General features: G+C 41.2%; 1 protein-coding gene across 6 annotated transcripts in view; it reads right to left on the reverse strand.

The window, feature by feature from the left end:
- The window catches only part of SLC4A4 (solute carrier family 4 member 4), a 343,152-nt gene that overhangs the window by 294,649 nt on the left and 32,612 nt on the right, over positions 1 to 15,891 (reverse strand). For 5 of the 6 annotated variants that reach the window (XM_019757100.2, XM_019757101.2, XM_019757102.2 and 2 more), the window contains one exon: positions 53 to 126. In XM_019757100.2, the coding sequence (XP_019612659.2) occupies positions 53 to 125 (73 nt within the window). In that variant the 5' untranslated portion in view covers position 126. Of the gene's footprint in view, positions 1 to 52; positions 145 to 15,891 lie in introns of those variants that run through there. The other variant, XM_074324475.1, reaches the window with a different exon arrangement.

Consider the following 15,891-nt stretch of genomic DNA (forward strand, 5'->3'; position numbering starts at 1 on the left):
TACAAAGATACATGTGCGTGAACATACACTTGCCCAGACCCATAAATCTCACCTTCTACTTCTTCTTCATCACACACATGCTTAAGGAAGGAAGCCCCTCTGTCCAGGACAGCTTCATCCTCCATCCTATAGTAATAAAAAAGAAAAAAAGAATGCTCAGACTTCTCCTGGAGTGAGCCACTTGCAGCAGCCCAGCTTCTGGGCAGGTTAACCTGCAAGCTGTTGTTCATGATAACAGGTCAGAGTCTCTCTTCCTTGGTGTCTGCGACTCCTTCACGCAGCTCCTCTCCTCTGGTGCTGGAGAATATGCTGGTCCCACATAGCTTCGGCTCTAACCTTGAGAGGGCACCCACATGGACAGGTGAGAGAGAATCAGCTGGATGTTGAAGGTTTCTCCCCTTTGGGATGTGCAAAAAATAATAATAATAGTAATAAAGATGAAAGAAAAAAAAATACCAAGAGAGAAAATGTGGTGTGTCTGAAGTGCTCGTGAGGATCGTTTGTGGAAACCCAGCTTCAGTGCTTAGCTCTTTAAACACCCACTGCATAAAAATGTATGCCCTCGCGCACACACATGCACACCCACCCACACACAGAAAGCGACAGGGAGTTAGGCTAGTGCACAGTGGGAGCCTAGCTTCCAGCCAGCCTCTTAATACCAGCACAGCCCACTATTTTGTTGCGTGGCAAGCTTTGAGTCACATGTTGGCCTTACGGACATCTGAGGATTATCCAGCAACCCGGTTTCGGCAACAGTCACATATATATATACCACCCATTCATTTTCCACATTCTTAGCACACGTCTCTCTCTATGCACATCTGTCCTGTTAACTCTTCTCTGAAGGGCACAAAGTTCTTCATTTTGCAGCTACATTATGCTGCCCCCCCCACCCCGCTTCCTTACATAATAGATCTACTCTGCAATTTCATATGCTAAATAAGATCTCAGAATCCATCCAAGTAATGACAGCGCTTTTTACAGCCTCCCAATGCCAAACATGTTTCTAGGGTATTGAGTTAAGGTTTATCTCCACATTCTGCGATTCCTTTTCATCGCATTTACTTTGACATACAGAATTCCATGAACTCTATTTATAGTGAAAGCAGAAAGAAATCCCGAATTGCTCAAATGCTACTTGTATCGTGCCGGTCTAGAAACAAAGAATTTTCTCTGGAGACAGCTGCTCGATGTCATACCGTAGTACGTGAGCTCTGCCAGAGAACCAAATGTTCACTCTGTAGTCTATTCATCCAATTATACGCTCGGGCATTGAATGCTCTAGGTCTGTTTTCCATATTGTCTGTATGACTTACCCTTGTGCTTCGAATATTTGTTATACTATATGTGGATATGCACCGAATTCACATTTTCCTCCTTTCTATTTTAGGAGTGTACCCATCACGCAAAACAACCATCTTAGCACAAAAAGTCAGAAGTCTGGTGTCAGGTAGACCTGGGTTTCAAAAATCTAGTCCCACTACTTAGGATTTGTATCACCTGGAACAAAGTATTTAACTTTTTTGAGCCTCATTGTTTCCATCTTTAAAATTGAGAGCAGTAATATCAACTTTGCAGGACTGCTTTGAGATTCAAATTAGGAAACATATGTGAAAGCACTGAGTTTTGTGCCTAGCACCTAGTAGTGTTTAATAAAGGTTAAGTTTCCTTCCTTTCTTTCCTTCTTCCTTTTTAACCCTGATCTTTACTGGTGGACAATGTCATTAAGAAAATCATGACCTTTAGATACTTGCAGAATATCTTCTTTCAGGGATAGGAGACTTGTATGCAATAATACATCCTGACATATCTTTTTCCTTCTCTGTATTCAAAATAAAAACAAAAAACTAAATGCAAAGAGGATATGGATCAGCCATCAGGATTGTAGTAGAAAAAAATGCCTTGAAGACTTGAGAAGTCAAGTCATTCACTAGCCCTCTCTGAGCCTCAGGTTCCCATGAAGATTAAATGATATATTGAATCACTGATTCAGTGATTCAGCAAATACGTATGTATTTAGTGTCTGTTACATTTCTGGCACTCCACAGAGAGAGGAGAATACATCTGTGAATAAGACAGATAATTCCTAAGAAACTAATAATAAATAAACAAGCTAATTTTAGACATTGTGTGCTTTGCAGGAAGTAAAATGAGGCAGGGGGCTGGCTACTTGGCATAAGGTGGTTCAGGTGAGGCTTCTGAGGAGGTGAGACTTGAGCAGAGAACAAAAATCATACAAATGAACCAGATATTTGGAAGTCTGGGGGCAAAGTGTTTCAAGCAAAGGCAGCAATAAGTGCAAAGGTCCTAAGGTGCGAACAAGTTTAGCGTGTTCCAGGGTCAGGGAGGTTAGACAGAGAGACAGAGAGTCAAGAGTAGTTAATAGCACTAATTGGGTGTCAGGGCCATGCAAGCCATGGCAAGCAGTCAGAATTTTAGGTGGTCTAGGAGCCATTGAAGAGTTTCGTTCTGTTCTATTGTATTGAAGAACATTTGATGTATGACATTATATTAGTTTCAGGTGTACAGCGCGATTAGTTAATATTTGTATATACAGTAGTTCCCCCTTATCTATAAGGCATATGGTCCAAGACCCCCAGTGGATACCTGAAACTGCCGATAGTACTGAACCTTATATATGTGTATGTGTGTGTATATATATATATATATATATATATATATATATATATATATATATACATACACACAATGTTTTTTCCTATACATACATACCTATGATAAAGGTTACAGATAGGAGATTCATTCTTACTGTAGATTTTAGCAACCTCAGCATACGATAGTTTTTTCTTTCTTTATTAAGTCATGAACTTTTACCTTTTTACTTAAAGGAAGCACTTTACAGCTTCCCTTTGGCATATCCAAATTGCCAGTATCACGACTCTTGCACTTTGGGACCATTATTAAGTAAATAAGGGTACCTGTGGTACTGCGACAGTGGAGCGGATAACCAAGATGTCTACTAAGTAACTAACAGGTAGGGAGTGTGTACAACGTGGACACACCAGACAAAGGGAAGACTCACATCCCAGGCGGGACATAGCACGAAAGCGCGAGATTTCATCACAATACTCAGAACAGCGCACAATTTAAAACTTATCAATTACATATTTCTGGAATTTTCCATTTGATATTTGTGGACCCCAAATGACTACAGGTAACTAAAAGTGAAAGCCCTGATTTCACAGCTGGACAACTGTATTGTGAAATGATGACCACAGTAAGTCTAGTTAATACCCATCACATACATAGTTACAAAATGTGTTTTTCTTGATGAGAACTTTTAAGATCTACTGTTCTAGCAACTTTCCAATATGCAATACAGTATTATTAACTACAGTTAACAGTTTTAAGACGGAAAGTGGAAAGTAACTTCAGCTGTTTTACTTTTTTAAAGGATCACTCTGTCTGCTATGTGAAAAATAGACAATCAGGAGACCAAAGAAACTAGGAAATTATCTCAGGAGCCCAGGGAAGACTGCGAGAAACAGGTTTTTGGGAAGGAATCAAAATCTCTTTTCTGGCCACTTTATGGTTAAGATGTTTATTATACATAAAAAAGGAACTGTCCAATATACAATTAGATGTCTCAGTCTGGCTCTCAGGAGCCTGGGGCTGGAGATAAAAATTGGCAAATCAATGAATAAAGGTGGTCACTGAAACTATCCCTAGATGAGATCATCCGAGAAGAAAAGGTAGAAATAGAGGTATAAACCTACGACCAAATCCTGGGCACACCAACATTTTTTTTTTTTTTTTAATTTATTGGGGTGACAATTGTTAGTAAAATTACATAGATTTCAGGTGTACAATTCTGTATTACATCATCTATAAATCCCATTGTGTGTTCACCACCCAATCAGTTCTCCTTCCATCACCATATATTTGATCCCCCTTACCCTCATCTCCCATCCCCCACCCCCCTTACACCAACATTTACAAACAGAATAGAGGAACAAAAGCAGTCAATGAAGAGAACAAAACAGGAAGAGTGATGTCAGAAAGCTGAGAAAAGAGAGTACTGCTACTGAGAGGCAGAGAAGAAAGCATCTGGCAATATGGTGGTTATTAATGTTGATGGTGATGACCAAAGCCCTTAAAACACACCATGCATAGTGCCAGAGAGCATTCAATCATTCCCTTTTCTCTTTCCTGTCCTCCTCCATTCATTCATTCAGTATATATTCACTGAGTACCTACTAGGTGCCAGGCGCACTTCTAGGCACTAGAGATACAATGATTGATGTTGCTCTAGTGTATTCACATCTGCTACTCGAAGACTCCCTTAGCAATGTAGGCGAGTCCATCCAGGGGGCAAGAACCCACTAGTAAGACAGCCCTTAAAGACATCGATCAGGATGACAACTTGATGGGCAAGTTTCCTTAAAAGACCTGGAAGTACAACAAAACCCTGGCACTGTGTACTACTACATATCCCTTAATAGGACTGTCTCCTTTTTGGAAAACAAAGAAGAGATTAAACCACATTTCTTCTCAGAATTAACCCTTTCCCGCCCTATCAACCTATAGAATCCAACACAATTTCCTATGGAACATCATTTGTACACCCCACCATTAATCAAGCTGGCCCTAAAGTCTTTCATTGACTTTTTAAACGTTCCCTCAATAAAATGTTTAGCCTTTCCACCCAAGCCCTTCCCAAAAGTGCATGCAACAAATAAGCAGAGTAGAAATAAAGGAAGGAAAGCAGTAACAAGTGAGACATTGTAACAACTGTAACAACTGTAGAAACTTGAATACCCAGAGCTCTCTTCTTAGGTGGAGAAACCCACCCAGCCTAACTGAAGCACTGGCCCCACCAACCCCCTGCTCCACGAGTTGGAGAATAATGATCAGTGCATTCCTTGGCTTATTGATACATATTTCACATTCCCTCCAAGACTATATATAGCAAGTCATTAGAAACCTAGCTCTTTCTGAGGGACAATGCAGAGAGGGTCTGCAAGCAGCGTCTTCCAAGGAGGAAGTGAAAATATAAAACCTACAGGCCCATAGGGGCCTTTCCCCAAAGTAGCCCTCCCTCCAGAGCAAGTCCAGCCTGGAGCATCTGGGCTTTTGTACAAAGTACAAGGAATTTACAGCTTTTTTCCATCTTTACATCACTACATGTCAATTATTTAGGTTTGTGTTCCCCTCCTAAAATCCCCTCAACAGTTGCTTGCTATTATTAGCAAGACAGAGCTATCATTTTGAAATGACTGTGTGACCCAACCAGTTTTCCCCTCTATCCGTAGAAAGAAATTAACTCATCAAGTCCCTAATCAGGCCCCCAAATCCATTCTTAAACTGTTCCTTTCACATGAACTGCATTTGCTGAAAACAGAGAAGGGAAGGAACTTGCTTCTAAACCGTTCCCGGGCGGCTCACATCGCCAGCATGAGGCAAAGTTCAGAATAGATTTGGAAGCTTCTCACCAGCATCACGGGGCTAAGGGTCAGACCGGTCAGTATAAAATCCACACAGGGCCAATACTGCCTCTGATGGGAGAAGGGAGACCATTCCTCAGAAGTCCACACCCAACGAGAGGGTTCTCTTATTCCCCATTATTCTGGGACACTAAATGATGTAACTGTGACACATTGTCAAATCTGCTGCCAAACAGACCGGCTTTCACCAGCCAGTCCTAATCACTGAACAGGCTTGTAAGGGTGACTTAAGCCCAGCACGAGAAACATTTGTGCAAAACTGTCAGCCATTGGGCCTTGGGCGCCCATCTACATTCCACCCATCTGAGGTCCCACCCCCCAGAGGCCTCGCCAACTGCCAACGTGCTCACCAGCTAGTCCGCACAGTGCTAGCAGCTGCCACTCAGCCAGTCAGCAAGTGGCAGGCCTCCAGCACAGAAGTTTCAGAATGCAAGCCTGCCCTGTCATAGGGCTGCTAAAGGTTGAAGGTCTTTGGGTGTGCTAGCCTCTAACTCGCCTCACTTGCCCTCCCATCGCCCTTCTCCTACCCCTCCTCTGTTATGCCTCCCACAGCAGCATTTCACTCTCTCTATAGTAACAGCATCTGGTTTCAGGGTTGTAACTTTACACAGAGCAATTTTCCTCCTAACCTAAAGCTTTTTTGCCAAAGGCTACAATAGCGAAAAGGCTGCTGCGTAAGGTACACCCACCTGTTCTCTTGTCACCGCAGGACTGTGGCTATGTTGTGAGCTGCAGGGTCACAGCAGAGGCAGCACTCAAATGGGGGAAGCAGACACCAGACCCTCCAGATGCCACAATACTGGCCCATACGTAGAGGACCCACTCTGGGGCTTGCAGCCCCAATCCCATAGCCGGCCCACTCTCTTCCACACCCTGTAATCCACTTAACCAGGCTGCACATGGACCACGTGAATAGTGGGGCTTTCTGACTACGTCAAAAAAAGCACTAGAGAATGACACCCTAGGGAGCAGAATAGCTCCAGTTTTTTAACATGTCCCTTCCTGAATTTGATACCGCTGGTTCTTTCCACGGATACAGCTTAATTAAAATTTATTAGTTAACCTCATATTTAAACTCATCCCACTTTATCCTCACTAGCTTGATCTGTTTATGACATCCAGTGAACCCCATATTCCCTCGTTTTACAACAGCTTTCCCATGCATAGCAAATGTTTAAACAGGTCTTTACACACATGCCCACACACACTGAAATGACGCACGCAGGGGAGTGCACAAATACTAGGAAGTGAAGAGTTTTATGATTACCATTAGTCTTTGCTGCCCTGAAAATTGTATTTACAGTGTGCATAAGAGCCTTTACTTGAGGACTGAGCAGTGTTCATCTCAGGTCTCACAGCTCAAATGCAGACTGTCCTGGCTACTTGACTGGTCCTAGATCAGACAGGAGGCAAAAATCCGCCTTTTCACAGGCCTCTTTCCGGAAGTACACAGAATGAGACAATCATACTGACATTTAAAATTATGCACTCATACACACCTCTCTGAAATCTATTCCCTATTCAAATAACTTCATTACAAATCATTTGCAAACATGATGTTTTCTTTCAAACGTTTTAAACCACACAGCTTTTTACTGGTGCCTTCATTGTTTTGGAAAATCTGCTGTCCACATTTTCAACATTTACCTCCAGAACACTATCCATGCTCCAAACAACAGAGACAGGGAGAGCAATCTCAGTGGCTGCAAAGAGCACTGCCATCTTTTGGCAACATGTGTTCACTACACGGAAGCTGAGGGTGGAGACAGAGGAAAAGCTACAACTATGCCCGTCCTAACTTCGCCAGCCTGAGAGAGACCGTCATTCCCACAGCAAAGAAGGGAAAAGAACACAGTTTTATTGTCACTGTAGATGCTGCTGGAGCTCTGGACATCCATGGTGGGGAAAAGAGACATCAGTGTGGCCTGACAAGCATGACGAATGGCAGAGGCGACTCCCAGAGATTAGCCAGCAACAAAGCAAAGCAAATCCCCTACGCAGAGCTCAGGAGTGCCCTAATCAGTCTGGAAATTTACACAGGCCCAGGGCCAGGGAGAACTGGGTGACAGCCGCACATGAAATCTGACTGCCGACCAGATAAAAGGTGAAAATACAATCCAGAGCAGGATCATGCCAAACATAATTCTGGATTTATGAACTGCATTAAAAGTTCATTTGTACCCGTGGGCACTTAGCCCAGAGAAGTGAAAATTTATATTCACAGAAAATGTGTACATGAACGTTCACAGCAGCTTTACTTGCAATGGCCACAAAGTAGAATTCGCCCAGATGTCTTTCCGCAAGTGAATGGTTAAACAGACTATGGTATATCCATACCATGGAATACTGCTTGGCAATAAAAAGGAACAAACTATTGATACACAAAGCAAATTGAATGACTCTCCAGGGGATTATGCTGAGTGAAAAATGCTAACTCCAAGAGGTTATATACTATATGATTCCATTTATGTATCATTTTTTAAATGACAATATTTTTGATATGAAAGACAGATTAGTGGTGCCCAGAGGGTAGAAGTTGGGGGGCAGGGGGGTGTTTGTTGTTATAAAAGGACCACATGAGAGATCTTTATAGAGTTGGCTCTTACCTGTAGTGATGGATACATGAATCCACACAGGTGACAAAATTGTACAAAATTAAAATACGCACACAGAGAAATGAGTACAAGTAAAACTGAGGAAATCTGAATAAATTCAGTGGATATATCAGTGCCGATATCCTGGTTGTGATATTATACTAAAGTTTTATAAAATGTTAACAGTGAGGAAAACTGGAAGTATACAAACGGACTCTGTGTATTATTTCTCAACTATGCACAGGAATCTAATATTATCTTAATCAAAATTTCAATTAAAAAAAGTTAATTTGCAAATTTGGCTTTTTAATTTCCACTGGATTCATTATTTTACGTGATGGTCAGGTATGGAAGCTGGCCCCTCTACACATACACAGACTCAGGTGCCAGTCTCAGGTGTGCCCTTAAGAACTGTGTAACCTCGGGAAAGTTAACCTCTCACTTCAGTTTCCTTTCAAATAAGCCTAAAACACTTCCTAAGTGACTTGTGGTATTAGATAAGTTCCTGAAGGAAATAAATTCAATTAACTTTAGTTGAATCTAAATCTAAGGTCCCTAGGAAGTACCATAGAGTATTAACAGTCCTACAGACCCGAGGGCCATACTTCTGCCTCCATGAGCAAATGCATGGGAGTGTTAACTGGGGACACCACAATAAATTGCCCCTCAAGGCCACAGGATCCAACTCCTCCCCCCCAAATCTTTTCCATGTTGGGGCAAGGTCTCCTATATTCTGCCCTCAGATTCCTAGCTGAGCTCTGAAAGGCTGGAGTAGGCTCAGCAATAAAGGACAAGAAAAGAACGGGTACAAGATGGAGACAGAGATTGTGGGGTGAAGAAGGGCATGGAGGCTCAGGGGAGGTGGCAGGTGAAGGGAGTAATGGCTGGAGAGGGGGATAAATGCTCAAAAAAGAATGGCTTGCGTGACCCCCTCAGAACATTCCCCTGACAGCCTATACCCACAGTCACATACTCTTCCATTTTTTTAATGGGCTGACTATGTGCTTCCACGACCACCACCACATGCCGCCCTGACCAGAGCTCCACTGAAGAATACAGCAGTCTCATTCGTGTGTCAGAGATTCAGCACTCTGCCCACTGAAAGTATTCTCAGAGTTTTTACTGTTAGGGACAGAAAAAGGAGTCTCTCTTCTAAACACTTTCTACTTTCAATCGTCCTTCAAGGGCCCTGGTGTGAAAATCAGAAAGATTCTAAGAGAGGGTTCAGGCAAGAAGTGAAAAGCCTGGGATGCTCCATGTGAGAAGCCAGGAGGGCGTCACGGGCACGTCTGTCCCATCTCCTTTCCTTCTCACACAGCCAGGTCTTCAGCCAAAGCCTGACGGAACCAGCAGCAGAGAAAGAAGGCAGAGCAAAGGGAAGAAGGGGAGACAACCCACAGGGTAACAGTGGGGAAAATGACTATCTGTAGCCGGAAACTCATCCTGCAAGGCAGCTGTGAATTTAGGGATGCCCCAACTATGTCCTGGCTTAGAAGTGAGTATGTCACGGCTGGCTTGCAATCTGCCCTCCCACCCATGGTTTCTAACTGGACTCTCTAGCTCTGAACTCAGTCCCCCCCACACCATTCCATCCATTTATAAAGTAATTTGGTACCATTCTCCTTTTAAAGACCATTCTATGGTTCTTTATTATATTGAAGAAGTCCAAACTGCTCAACACGGAATTTGAGGCTTGTCATGGGCTGTCCATGCTTAGCTCTTGCCATCCCCCACACCATTCCATTCCCTGAGCAGGCCACCATGCTCTATTACACATACTATTTCCTCTAATTAACATGTCATCTTAGTTAACACATTCAAGACCCACCTCAAACCTCTCTAGAGCCCTCTCTGCGTTCGCAGACACACCCTTCCCCAAGAAGAGCTATGATCCTGGGTTCTCCATCGGCTCTTCGAACGTGTATATAGCATATAAAGCATTCTCATACAGCATGTACGACACTGCAGTGTCACAATCATTTAACCCCACACACTGCACGTGGACATGTCATGGCAATCGACCCCACTACATTATGAGCTAGAGAGCAGGTATCTTCTTTCTATGGTCGTTCTACCTCCAGTGTCAAGCATAGTCACTACACATAGTAAATACTCATTAAATGTTGACTGAATGAATGAATGAATCACCCAATGAGGGGTAGGTAGAGTGAGAGTACATACATGTTTGGTACCAAGTACATCTCTAAGTTTAAAGGCTCCGAATGTATTTTTCAAACAACATGAATCCCCTACAGAAGCAAACTTCTAATTACTTGTCTAGTATTTAACTGAAGAAACAAAAAAGTGATTTGTTCCAAACCTAGAGCGAGGTAATGGCTATGTTGCATTCCCTTAAAGATGTTATGTCTGTGGTGAACTAAGGGAGTCTTTAAAAAATAATTTTAACTAAATATATATATATATATATATTTAACTATCTAATGTTCTCCTTACTATATGCCTTATTGGCTAACTTTGGAACTTAACCCTTCACATAGACTGTGACTACGCTAAAATATGTAGTGGCAGAATTAAATTCAAATGAGGATCTCTCCTTGTCTGCTTTAAAAAAAAAAAAAAGTTAAGAGATTCCTGGACCTGCCACATAGTAGGCTCTAAGTAAATATTAGTTCCATAACTATATAAATGAATGAACTTAAAATAGATCACAGCTTAAATTGCTATTAAAATCCAATAGAAGCATGAGAAGTTATGAGAAAGTTCAATTTTGTGCCTCAGGCCTGCAAAAGGACAAATAAAACTCTGTAATGTGTTTAGGTAAGCCAAGGAAGAAATTGGATGGCACCTTCCTCCACAAGGAAGTTAGAATTTGAAATGTCAATAAAAACCTTTAACTTGAGCTCTAGAAATTGTAGTCTAACTTTAAATGTATACAATAAATGTCAATCATTTGTAATAATTAGTACAGGAAAAGCACAGATAACTAAAATCCACAGTCAATTCATACGTTTCATTTTAGTCTGTGATTTTGCACACATTTATTGTGGCTTCTACACTGACCTCAGGTCAGATCCAGGTTGTCAGGGAGATAGGGACGCCAGAGTAGGAGTTTGTTCCAGGACATAGTACGGGGAGTCAGCTGGATGGTATCTGATCAGGCATAGATCCTGACCTACCCAACTCTGACACCAGAGTGGTGACTGCGGACGGGTGTCTTTCCTTCTCGCATATTCCCAAGATGGCAGCCATACTGTTCACATCTTCCATGTTGAACCAGCACGCCTGCTGGCAGGGATTTTATTGAGTTCTTGCTACATGCTAGGTACTGTGCTAAGCATCACGCATGCATTATTTCATTCTTAATGTTGTCGGATTTTGTCCAACTGGCTCAGTAATAGGACAGGACTGAAGGTTCTAGCTAAAGGATGTCAATACCTAAAACAATGTAGGGACACAGATTAGGGACTCTCATCATCATTTTTTTTAAGTTCCATTTTTAAACATTTACTACATGCCAACTATTGTGCTAAGCACTTTACAATAATTATCTGATTCATCCTCATGACAACCCCGTGAGGTAAGTACTTTTCACATACCCGTTTTAGAGTTGTAATTTGAAGTTATGTGGTTTATCCAAAATCACACAGTAAGGGTCACCAGAAGACTAGGCAGGGAGTCTACCTCAGCAGTCCACAATTTTAACCACTCTACTATACTCCTTCATAATTAACTAATTCATGCTCATTAAGGATTACCTTCAATAATTTTTTTAATGTTGTTAAACTTCAATATGCCTTCTTATAACTTCAAATTATATCACTTACATTCACCTCTTTCCCTGTCTTGGTGTGCCTACTGGCAAAAGGTTGAAACATCCTCTAGGAGGACTCCCAGATAAATGTCTTTATTTTTATTTAGCAAACACTTAGGTTGAGGTTATTACATGCCAGCCACCGTTATACCTGTTTCATAAATACTATTAACTCATTTAATTCTCACAACAATCCAATGAGGTATGTACCATTTTTTTCATCATCATTTCTGAGACACAGAGAGATTAAGTGACTTGCCCAAAGTCACGCAGCTAATAACTGTCAAGGTCAGGATTCAAACCCATGCAGTCCAGCTCCACAAGTCTGTGCTCTTAACCAGTACATGTCACGCTGCCTCTCTTGAGCTGATTTGATTGATCTGTTCCAAATTCTTTAGGAACCTGGGATCACAAATATTAAGCAGACCTTTGGTAAAAGAGCAGACTCACCAGAATACCTACAGATTATCAGCCCCTTGACATTCATGAAACATCTACTCCCCCAGTCCTGGTTTGCAAATACCCAAATTTACAAATAACCCTGAGACATAATTTCTGATAGAGCATGTGGTCAAGTGTAACTATATAGAGTTTCTGAATTCTCAAGGAAAAGAAGGCTAGCAGGATGAGCTGCGGACAGATGTGGGCACCCCAGGCTCAGCCCGGGCTCACTTCTGGCACAGGGTTCACCACATGTGTCTCTACAAAGCATAAACAACTGGGTAGGGGGACCCTTCAGGGCTGCCAGCGAAGAGCTGAAATCACAATTGTTAGATGTACACATGCCAAAGATCTACTATATCAAAAGGCAGAGACTATATCACGCATCATATGGGCGACACTACTAAGCAGAAAAACACCTTTATCTCAAACTTTATGAGCACATTCACTGTTACATGAACAGTGATGACACTTCTCCACGTCCCTGACTATAGTATGTCTTTCCACAATGCTGTTCAAAGTTCATCCTTCATTTTCCCCCAAGGAATCTCTCCGTGTATTACTGTAATCAAATTTTCCAGAATTTGACTCATCTATTCCCTCATTTAAACAATTTAGTAAATGTCTACTACCTATGGCCAGCCATTATTCTAGGGACTAAGGATAAATCCATGGCAGGAGACAGACAATAAACAAAATTAAAAAGTAAATTGTATATGTTAGAAAGTGACAATGCTACGGGAAAATCCAAGCGAGCAAGAGATTCAGGGAGTGCTGGTGAGACAGGCAGAGGCAGGGAGGGCAGTTTTACATAGGTAGTTAGGGAAGCCCTCAGTAAGCGTAACTGAACAAAGACCTACCTGAAGGGGGTGCAGAAGTAAGGAAGTGACTAAGGAAGGAAGTTAAGAAGTGAGAATGCAGGAAGAACAGCAAATAAAAAGGCTGTGAGGCAGGACAGAGCCTGGCAGATTCTTGGAACTTAGCAGTGGCCAGAGCAGAGTAAGCATGGAAAGTAGGGGCTCAGGTCAGAGAGGTAAAACCAAAGGAGGGGCAGGCTGCGTGGCCTGGGTGGCCACTCAGGACTCCGCTGTTTACTCTGAGCAACGAGCAGAAAGCACTGCAGGTTCTGAGCAGCAGTGATATTTCCTCAAGCTTACAACAGTCTTCTTTACTTCTTGAATCTGTCATTATATAAACATTTCCATTAAGATCCTTCCTGGAACCTACTTCTACTCAGAAAGTCTTCCAGGGGCCACAGCTTAGAAGTTCCAGGCAGGGTCTGCTGGGTCAGCATCCTGCAGCAGCCATGCTAGAACCTGACCCAGTCCTGTGTCTGCAGATCAAAGACTGGACCGACACACCTTAGATGACTTTATCCCCAGTGTTCAGTGTCTGCATATTGACTTCTGCCTCACGAAGGTGCTGAGCAATGTGTCAGTCAGTGCTCAGAACTGAGGCCAATCTGCATTAACTTACTCATATAATCTTTATTACCTTCTGCCAAGCTAGCCTCAAAGCTCATGACTCAAGTAGTTGCCACCTGAATCCTGGCCTACCTAAATTTGCCCCAGGGATGGCAACACTTAGCACTTAGTGCTAGAAGATGCCACAACAGATGATTAATATGTAGATATCAGAAGAACAGCATGGAATGGATTTGTTGGTGGCCTTTTAACACCCATGATTTAAATCTATGTTTTCAATAATAAAGGAATATGTTTAAAGTTGTTTCTAACTCTAAGTTTTCTGTATTAATTTTATGAGAATAGGAAAGACACAGGAAGATTGCAAATTCCATAGCTACATCTATTGTATTTTGAAGGAAAATGCCACCAGCTTGTCATCCCTTGCCTAAGAATGGAATACGCGTATGTAATTTTTTCTTGGAGTAGGTTTGTCTCATCTGATTGTGGTCAATTTTATTTGTGATTATCTATTAGAGATAACACCTGATAATTATCTCCTAATTTCAGTTATTTTTCTGATGACCTTTCTAACCAAATGCATGCTTATTTTTGGAATGCCATCATTATATATGGTTGTTTGAAACTCAAAATGTACTCGTATTTCTCCATAGAAAACAATATTAGAATGATAATTATTAGGATTCCATTTGAGCCCACACTTGTCTATTTTACCCATTATGTACCCAAAACAATACTTTCAGCATTTTACTATTATTAGTAGCTTTAATACTACTAGCTGGTAACCTATGTGGGTTCCAATGCTGTACGACCTTGACAACTCACTTACATCTTTAAGTTTCAATTTCATTATCTGTAAAATAAGGATATTAATAGCACTTATTTCATGGACTGGTAATAAGTTTCAATAATTCACATAAAGCACTTATTACATTAGCTTTTATTATTATTACTATAATTTGTTCACATTTGCAGTGAATAGATCTTTGTGAGTTGGCTTTGGAACCTACCCAACAAATTAATATTATTTCTTTGGGAAAAATAGATGTCCTGTGTTTGGCAAAAGGAGTATCTGGTGTCACCAGGAGCATCCCTCTTCTGCTTTCCCTTGTATCCTACCAATGTCTACCAATAAAAGGGACTACTATACTGGTTTGGGATACTTTTTGTTCTTCTAAGATCCCACATATTGTCGAAAGCAACTTTTTACATTTGCTTTTCTCATCTCAAAAATCAATTATCTGGATAAACCCATGACAGCTAAAGACCAAAAGAAAACATCAATCATTTCTTAAAGATCTGTTCAGTGTGCTAACATTCGCTCTCTGGAGATTTGGGACTGGCTTGTGAACTATTACCAACTAGAATCAATTTCACAAGCCACTGGCTAAAAGGAAGAATGATGTCTCCATTTAAATATCAGTAGAAAATCCCCTTTGCTAAGAAGGGTCTTAGAAGAAATTAGGATTACTTGCTCTCCAATCTCCATTCGTTTTAACTTTCACAGTCCCCCCAGTTTACTAGTTGCAGCCAAGATGAAAAGAAGAGCCCAAATCACTTCCATGTTCCAGCCTTGACAGAAACCTCCAAGTCTGTTTTGTAAGTCGACCTGCCTATGATTACAGTTCTGTAAAACCAACAGTCAAGACCAAAAAAGGCCAGCTAACTACAAATGATGACACTCTCATACCACATGGAAGCAATGACCAGCTGAGCGTTGCCCATTCTGTTACATTCACAGAATCATTTTGTTTACAATTGGTTTTGAAATGTGAGCATATAATAAGCACCTACTGATAAAAATTACCCACGCTATGCTCTACAAGTGTTATTTTGTTAGCAGCCAAATCATTTATTGCTTCATTAAACTACTGATTTGCACTCTTTTCTCATTAGCACTGATGGCCCATTCATTAGTAGAAACAACTTATTAGTCAGTCTCAGTAAGGATTAGTCTACTTAAAAAAAGATACTTTGATGTTTGAGCAAATCTAAAGTGGTATTTATTGCCCAATTCTGATTCTCTTGACCTTATCCCACTCACACAATTTCTCTAAAAAAATTAGTAAAAAAATTTTTATGAAATGAATATAATTAAAGTTAACAGTCTCAATCTCCTCATCTGAGAAATGGGCTTAGTAAAATCTACAATTGTTCAAATGTAGGGAAGCTATGGTATATATCCACAAAAGCAC

This window comes from Rhinolophus sinicus, linkage group LG02 (assembly GCF_036562045.2).
Source record: "Rhinolophus sinicus isolate RSC01 linkage group LG02, ASM3656204v1, whole genome shotgun sequence".
Classification (NCBI taxonomy): domain Eukaryota; kingdom Metazoa; phylum Chordata; class Mammalia; order Chiroptera; family Rhinolophidae; genus Rhinolophus; species Rhinolophus sinicus.